The sequence below is a fragment of the Myodes glareolus genome, chromosome 1 (genome assembly GCF_982192425.1).
Source record: "Myodes glareolus chromosome 1, mMyoGla1.1, whole genome shotgun sequence".
NCBI lineage: Eukaryota > Metazoa > Chordata > Mammalia > Rodentia > Cricetidae > Myodes > Myodes glareolus.
Genome location: NC_142026.1, coordinates 137,451,536 through 137,460,471, shown reverse-complemented (window position 1 = coordinate 137,460,471; position 8,936 = coordinate 137,451,536). Strand labels below are relative to the sequence as shown.

At 50.0% G+C, this 8,936-nt stretch overlaps 1 protein-coding gene across 1 annotated transcript; it reads left to right on the top strand.

Moving 5' to 3' along the window:
• The first annotated feature begins 474 nt into the window (after nucleotides 1-474).
• LOC146895779 (uncharacterized) lies at nucleotides 475-8,346 on the top strand. Its single transcript, XM_085687477.2, has 4 exons — nucleotides 475-490; nucleotides 2,207-2,333; nucleotides 3,390-3,558; nucleotides 4,517-8,346. Exons 3-4 carry the CDS (start codon nucleotides 3,436-3,438, stop codon nucleotides 4,877-4,879), a joined length of 486 nt encoding a protein of 161 aa, XP_085543603.1. The 5' UTR covers nucleotides 475-490; nucleotides 2,207-2,333; nucleotides 3,390-3,435; the 3' UTR covers nucleotides 4,880-8,346.
• Nucleotides 8,347-8,936: the final 590 nt, after the last annotated feature.

Genomic DNA, 8,936 nt, shown 5'->3' with positions numbered 1-8,936 from the left:
GTTAGAGCACACTCGTGAAGGAAAGTGAGCCATAAGTGGAGCTGTGCTCTGAGCCCAGGACGGGTGGATGTCACACGGTCTGTGTCAGCGCCGTGGTTCCTTCCGCCGCTTGTCTCACTCTAGGCTCCAATGGTTTGCTTCTCTTCTATGAGGGGCTGTCACACGGCCTTGCTCAGACTTGAAACTGACTGCCCAAAGCCACAGGCCCCCAATCTTGTGTGTGTGTGCGCGTGTGTGTGTGTGTGTGTGTGTGTGTGTGAGAGAGAGAGAGAGAGAGAGAGAGAGAGAGAGGAGAAAGAGGAAGAAAGGAAGGCCAGCAGGCAGGCAGTGGGTAAGACAGCCCAGTGAGAGCCCTGCTTCAGAGGTCGCCAGGGACGGAGCCTGGACACCGGGGTATGTGGAGATCAGGCCAGAGAGGATTAGAGAGAGAAAAGCCTCGTGGACGAGAAAGACTGGGAAGACAAAGGCAAGCCCCTGTGTGACTGCCGTGGTAAGCATCCTTCCAGCAGAGAGGGGCTGTGGGAAAGCCCTGATGTCCCGGCCCCCGTCAGTGCTGGTGAAAGCAGCCCCTGGCAGTGGTGCCCCAGGAACTCCAGGAGGGCTGCAGCCTGGCACACGGTGCTGCTCACCCTGGCCACACTTGGGAACTCTGAGTTCCCAGGACCCGGCAAACAACCTTGGGCAGAATCCCACTTCCTCTCTGAGAAAAGCTTTGGCACAGGCAGTAGGGAGGAGCCGTGCATCTCTGAGGGATGAACTCCCCCAAGAGTGCCCCAGATTGAGGTCATTCTTGCTGTGTTGCTCCCCTCCAAAGACCCATGGAGGCAAATGGAGGAGGGGAGAAGAAGGGATCATTACCACCAGGCTCTTCCTAACATAGATTCAATGGCAGAACTCTATCAATTTGGAGGGGAGAAATTGATGTCCAATGACCATAGATACCTGGTTGAGAACTCCTGACTTATGATGTCCAAATTCTAGTTCAGGACAAGTTCCCCAAACCCATGGGTGGAAAAGATTCCAGAGATGGGATCCAATAGAGTGCTCTCCTGTGAGGCTGGAGAGAGGGCTGAGAGCATGTGTTCTTGTGGAAGATGCAAGTTCGGTTCCCAACGCCTATAGGGTGGCTCCCAACGCTAAATAACTCCAGTTCCAGAGGGTCCAGTGCCTTCTACTGACCTCCACCAGGCACACACATGTGCACAGACACACATGCAAGCAGAATACTCACCCATATGAAATAACATAACTGAAAATAAAATTTAAAAGAAGAGGGTTCTCTTGTTCTGAGCCCCATGAGGAAAGGGCTGCTAAGGTCAGTTTTGGGGTGGTGGTGAGGGAGGAATTCATCATGACTCCCAACACCGAGAATCGATAAATGATCGAGATGATGGATATGCTAATGACCTTGAGCTGTCACTCCATGTGCCATTTACATGTGTGCATGTGTGTGAAGGCACAGAGAAGGGATGGGCAGTGTGAGAAGGCATAGCACTCTTTGTCACTTTCTGCCCTAGGCCTTTGGTCAACTGCTCTCCACGGCCTACCCATTTCTTGCTGCCCTGCATGGACTTGTAGCATGTCAGGGAATTAGGGACTCTGAGTGTCTGTTGGGTAGCTCCCTGTGACTGCTGACTTTTCTATACCCTTCTGGAGATGGAGAGGCCTCTGGCACCCGCACTGGCAGTCAGGTTGGGGGCTGGGCTGACATGTCACCCAGAATCCTGAATGTTTACCAGTTCCTGGTGGGATGTCATTCCCTGAAGTGTGTAGAGCTGGATCTCGCATTTACCGATATCTCTGGATATGCTGAGGCTGAGTACCTGGAGGTAGGACATGCCTGGGAGCTGCCAGGGTATCACAGTCCATCTGACAGGCACATGACCTTGAGCAAATGGTTTCATTTCTCTGACTGTCCCCTCAGCTGTGCCCCCACCCCCAGGGCTGTGACCAGCACTCACAGTGCTCATCCCAAAGTGCCTGGAACCTCTTGCTGACTGGCAGTTACCTCACCCAGCCTTCACCCCTGTGCCCCTTGGCTCTTCCTGACCCCTTTCACGGCCCTTCCCTCAACTCCCAGTGTTCTATCTGAGCAGGAGAGAATAGGGGGATGTAGACCAGGACCTGGTGATGCTGGGTACTGGGTAAGACTCAGGGACCTGCCAGACAGTGTGGGCCAGCAAGCCATGCCCCTTTTCTTCTACAGTGGTGGCCACCACCCCTGGAACAAGCATTTCTGGTGAGGAAGGCACTGCCAGGCCTGGTTTTGGTGACCTTATCATTGTATTCCTCCATGCCCACGATGGATGGCACGCTCAATGGCCTTGGATAAGGTAAGTAGCATAAACAGAAGCTTTCACAGGAAGAGGAAAGCGGAGCTGGGGAGATGGTTCAGTGGGCTGTGAGGGCCCCAGTTCAGATCAGATGTAAAGGTCGGACGTGGTGGTGACATCTGCAGCCCCAGGAATCCTACAGCAAGATGGAAGAGGAAGCAAGGGACTCTGGGAAGCCTGGAAGACAGGCAGTCTGTTATACCAAGTGGCAAGTAATGGTAGACCCTGTCTCAAACAAGGAAGACGGTGGAGGGTGACACCCGAAGTTGATCTCTGACTTTCACATGGGGGCCGGCCTCCCTGTCTCTCTGTTTCTGCTTCTGTGTCTCTGTCTCCCTTACACACACACACACACACACACACACACACACACACACGCTACAGCAAGGTACACAGCTGTAATTAAACCCTAGTTTTACCCTTCACCCTGGTTTATGGCTGTGGTTCTTGGGAAGCTGGCATGTTTATCTACCCACCAGTCAGGTTTGGGGCAGGTTGAGGGAAGAGATGTTGAGGGTGGGACAGTTGGGGTCGGGGAGGCTGAGCCTCTCTGGAGGTGAACCAAGCTGAGCTGAGCTGACAGTCTCACCAGTAAAATGCTGAGGAAACAAACTCCAAAGTGATGGAGGCCGTGTTTGCTAGGGCTAAAAATAGACATTCCCTGGAGTTCTGTAGTAACACCAAAATCGCTTCACGGATGTGTAATGTGGAAAAAAATTTTATTTTTCATGCCTTGGTCCTCTCAGCCGTAAACAAACAGGGTTTGCCATCCGTGGTCAGCATCATAACACACTGTGCGGAGCGACCTGGCACAACGGCCCGTCAGTCACTCAAACCCAACCGTAGCCATGCTGATGGCAATGTGGTCTAAGATGAACGGAGATTTCAGAAAGTATCTAATTTCTATTCTTGTTTATATTTATATAATGTGTTTACCTTTTATATACATAATCTGTTCTGTTATGTGTTCTGAACACCGTCTGCTGAGAGATAAAATCTGAGCCGTGATTTAAGTGATTTTCACAGAACACTGTCTTCTCAGTGCTGTCTTTGCAGTTTTTACATAGGCAAACAGGCCGGGAGCACTGTGCTAACCTTTGTCATGGTTCACTGTGGACGGAAGCAGAGCTGCAGTTTAAAGCCTGGCCTTGATCCTAACCTCGTCCACACTTGCCTGTGTGTTGGGGTACCCTCGGAGCTCTACCGTGGCCACAGGAGCAAGAAAGTAAGGCACACAGCCTCCTTCTGTGAGCTATGTGGTAGCCTCTGTGGCTGCTGGGAGAAGTCTCTTCAGATTCCCACAGATACTTTATAGAGGGAAAGCTTTCCCCAAGTGGGCTCCTTTACCTCGCTTGTGAGACTCCGTTGTGTATGTCAGGTGGGCGGCCCTGGAAGTCCTGGGGACACTACTCACAATTTAAGCTAATCTGAAGGCCTTATTCTGTGTTTCTGCAATGAAGCATTTTGGTTCATTAGGTTGTTAAGCTACAAATTGAGGGGAAAATCCCTTCAGCAGGATGTAGTCTCTCACACACATGCACATACACACATACACATATACACATATACAGGGGGCAAGGGGCAGAGGGAGCACACAAAGGCTCACCACATGGCAAGAGTGGGGTGAAGATTGCCACCCCCTCAGGATGCTTTCCCATTGGGCTCTTTCTGAACTGAAAACATTCTTTTAATATGGAGAATTCCTTGGAGGGCCATGAAAACCCTGGTCCTATGACATATTACCCGCCCACCCCCGCCAGAATGGCACCTACTACAGGGTTATTAAAATTTTACCTTTTCGTCAATAAAGCTCTTTATGGGACATTTTTCTGGCTGCATTTTAATGCAGCGTCCCCTGCCCCAGATGCGGGAGAGGAGACAGAAAGGCCATTTACAGCTCTGGTCTTAGAACGGCCCTATTGTGCTTCTCACTGAATCCAGTGCCACGTGGGCTCTGCTCTGCATGGACACAGTTTTAGCTGTGGGGTGCTTTCAATGACCGGCAGAGACACTGGCCCTGCAGGAGAGAGGACATAGGAGACATCTTCCTCAGGGGGAGTGGGCGTTGGCTGAAAGGAGCCTCACAAGCCTTCCTGTTAGCTGATCTGAAATCTTTGAGCTTTGAATATTTGCTAGAAATTCCGCTTTCTGTATTAAAAGAATCGATTCTCTCTTTTTTTAAGGTTTCAAGTATAAAGGTGACAATGACAGTGGATATTTGGGAACGCTTGAAGAGCCTTGAGACTTCTGAGGCTTCTTTGGTCTTGATAACACTTAACAGCAAAGACAACTGGTTCTTGCCAATGGCCTTGGTGCTGAATCACCTAATTTTCTTCCTCTGGACCGAGGACAGCACAGTTATCTTCCACCAAAGGGACGTTGACACTCCACCGTTCCCAAGGTTGCAACACATTTGTTTCCTGAGAGCCTGTTGCTTAGTGGAGACGGCAGGAGTGGCCAGGCTAGCTCATGGCATCTTTGGAGAATCTGGGTTGAAGAGCAGCGACTTTCAATTTGCCAGGACCTTGCAAAGGGCTGGGAATTGACGTCTGGGTGAAAGCCCGGGCTTGGAAACGGTGACTTACAAACCTCGGAGTGCATCACAGTCATGAGGCATAGTGACAGGCCCTGAATGGAGGCTGAGACACAGCAGTCCCAGACAGGGCCCCAAGGATGTGAATTCCACCCAAGCTCTCAGGTCTTCTTGCCTTTTCCAGGGCAACCCTGGTTGTCGAAGGTGTTAGGACACAAGAGCACCTTCTTTTTGGTTGCTATAGGGATATGGACTGGAATATTTGAGGTTGTTTTTCTGGAGAGGAACATGCGTATGACTGGAACCCGATGTATCCTGATGTAAGGCTGATGTATCCTGGTTGCAGCCGGAGTCTACAAAGGAATTGATACAGTTCTCCAGAGGAAGGGTGGGGAGGGGAGTAGACATCCAGTCAAACATGGAAGGAGACAGTGAGTTTGGTACGGTCATCTGTACAATGCTTATGTCTCACCTAGGGAAGGTCCAGGTGGGCCCGTGAGTACGGGTGTGCATGTGTGCATGTGTGCACCATCAGGAAACACTTAAAACATCCCCCCTTGACAGTGTAATGTTTGCCTCTGAATGGCAGCAGGACCAGACTGTACTTTCCGGTTCACTTTCAGAGTCTGAGAGTAGATTGGTAGGTGTTCCTCTTCAGGACTTCACAGAGAGAATGTTCTCTGAGTCACAAGGACAGGCCAGGTGCTTCAGAGGAGATGCACCAGTGTAACATGAGGGCTGGCTTGTTGGGGTTTCTGTCCCACTGGATTCCCCAGCCATTTAATCCCAGAGAAAATCACACAGAGTCTGCATTAAATATAAACTGATTGGCCCATTAGCTCAGGCTTCTTATTAGCTACCACACTGGCTTAGCAGCAAACCGTCCATGTCACTGGGTAGCATCCTTAGTCATTGGTCCAGCAAATGTCACGTGAAGGAGGAGCATGGCCCAGGCAAGCCATGTGTGAAGTCGAGTCCCTGTTCTCACTGAGCTGGTAGATGCATGAGTAAATAAACAACAGCCATGACCAGACACCTCCCACCATCATGGCCAAACACTCCTCACCTCCATGCCAGACACTTCCATGGTCAGACACTTCCCACCTCCATGGCCAGACAGTTCCCACCACCGTGGCCAGACAGTTCCCACCACCGTGGTCAGACACTTCACACCTCCATGCCAGACACTTCCCACCATTATGACCAAACACTTCTCACCTCCATGCCAGACACTTGCATGGTCAGACACTTCTCACTGCATGACCAGACAATTCCTATGACCATGGCCAGACACTTCTCACCATCATGGTCAGACACTTCCCACCACCATGACCAGACATTTCTTACCACCATGACCAGACACTTCCCACCACCGTGCCCAGACACTTCCCACCACCGTGGCCAGACACTTCTGCTTTGTAAGCACAGCAAATGAGTGGGCAGAGTGAGAGCAAAGGGGCCCCAAATAGGGAAGAGACATTTAGGTGAGGTTAGAATGAGATCAGGAAAAGAGGGGCAGAGCATACACCGGGCCAAGACATTGCAATGGAACTGGGGATCCCACTGAACCCTTTAACAAAAGCCTTTTTGTGTGTGATTCTCATGAAAACAAGCAGGTAGATGCTATGGAGCTTGTTTTGGACAAGTGGCTATCATTTTAGAGGATTTACATAATTTGCTGGCGTGGTATAGAGGACAGAGACTTCACAGCCAGAAACCATGACTTGCTTCAAGCTTTAGAGCTCCTGAAACAAATAGGCTTGGTGTAGTCCTCTTCCCATGTCTCCTGCTGCTTCCCTTAAGTAAGTGGGACACCTGGATGGGGGTGTTCCAATCCATAGAACACAGGGATAAGTTAGAGACAGATCAACAAACCCTTCACTAACAGAGTGCTCAGTACTACACTGCACATGCTGAAAGGGAGATATGTCCCCTTGGGGGTGTAATGCCCAGTGTAATGCCCAGTAACAGCTCTCTCTCTCTCTCTCTCTCTCTCTCTCTCTCTCTCTCTCTCTCTCTCTCACACACACACACACACACACACACACACACACACACATACACACACACAGCTCTCTCTCTCTCTCTCTCTCTCTCTCTCTCTCAGGTTTTTCTCTCTCAGCTTTCTCTCTCTCTCTCTCTCTCTCTCTCTCTCTCTCTCTCTCTCTGTCTCTCTCTCTGTATATCTGTGTGCCTCTGTTTTTCTCTCTGTGTCTCCACTTGTAATGAAACCCAGTGCCTCACAGGCTATGCCTTTTGCTCTTGATTTCCTTGGAAACTGTTCAGATTGTAGAAGCCTGCCTTGGGGTAAGGTCAGAAGAAGCAGGCCATTCCTAGTTCTAGTGAGGCCACAGAAATATGTGGCTAAGTTTGCTTTTGACTTTTAATCTCTAGTTAACAAAGTCCTGCCTCTGTGGGTAGTTTGGTCCTCTGAAAAATTGCCTCACCATGAGGCAATTTCCTTCTCTGGGCAGGGAGCACCGTGTTGCCTGAGGGGTGCTCTGGTGTATGTTGCTCTGTTGGGGCAGATGGGAGCCACTCTTCATACACTGTTTGCCTTCAAGATGTCCGTAGTGAACACCCAACACATGGATGTGTAGAGGTCACTTCCAACGTGGGTTACTTTGCTACAGACAGGCCAAACTGCACTTCACCATGGAGGGCACAAGAGGCTCAGCCAGGCTAAGGAATTTTCCCAGGGCGGCACAGCTAATGAGTAACAGTGCTGGGTGATGAAGTCAGAGCTCTTGGTCAGTCTTCCTGCTTGAAATCAGGCAGTTTTTACATGTGTGCCAGGGTGAAAGGGCAGAGCCTGTAAGACCTTAGGAGGCACCAGCACGCTGTAGTCTTTTTAACTAACAGTATCACAGACTCTGGGGTCTCTTTGTATTACATTGGCAATGCCAGGACCACAACTTTGCTTGTCACTAGACCTGCAGTTATGCCTTCCAAATACCTATAAGTTCCTTTGTCCTCACCTGGACCTGGGTCTCTCTCTCCCCTCAGTGAGCTCCTGGAAGCAGGTGGTGGTGCCCCAAAGCTAGACTCTGTCCCTGGCTGGTCCTAGGGAATAGATGATGAATTTGCTTGAAGAATTGGGTCTTTACTTTTGGAAACAGGAAACCTTAAATAATTAGTACTGAAGATGAGGCCAGAGAGCACCGAGAGCAGGAACACAAGGCCTTTCTCCACTTTTATGCAGAGATTGTGCTTTGCTTCAGAAGCGAGATACTTGAGGCTTGGCGCTTCTGGGAGGTGAAGCCATTTCTCAGGTGTACAGCCCTTGCTACTGCTTTATGAAGTTTTCTGGGCTGGGTTTCAAGTGCCCCGAGCTTCCTGCCTGGCATGTCTGAGCAGCCATGATCCAAGGCTGACTGCCTTCCGGTTTCTTTTTGCTTTGCATTTTTTTTCTCTCTCTGCTGAATGAGAAAGTACATGTCCTTTGTCTTTTCTGTACTCAATAAAATTCCAAAATCCTGCCATCGGGCCCACGGAGTGAAACCGCGAGAACTGAGTAACCAAGAGGAAGCAGGGGTCAGGGAAGAATTGCTAGGGGCAACATCGATCCTTTCCAAGGGTCATTAAGAGGCACACAGCCATGTTCAGGGATGATGAAAAGCCCCAAACAAACTGCTGGGCAACATTTGGTCAACAGCACACCTAGCCTTGGGACATCGTGAGATATACAACATCCTCCCCGCAATCGTGGAGCACCGAGTCCAGCCAACTCTCTCTTCAGAACTGTGTGGCAAACGTAACATCTCACACCTAACCCTGACTCCAGACCCTCCCCAGACTTCTCACCTGCACCCAGATATGAACTGCAAAGAAGCCCGGATCACTAGTTGACCAGAAACATTAATTACAGTTATAGCTGAGGTTATAACAGGCTGTGAAAATCTCCTGCTATAATTGGAATATAGATTCAACAGCTTTATTGAATGTCAAAGCGTATTATTCCACACAGCTGCTGGAGATGCACCGCTGAAGTGATGCTTCTCTTCCATGACAAACACCTATTAAGCAGTCAGCACAAACTCTTCCTTACGGCCCCAGATATCACCCTCAGG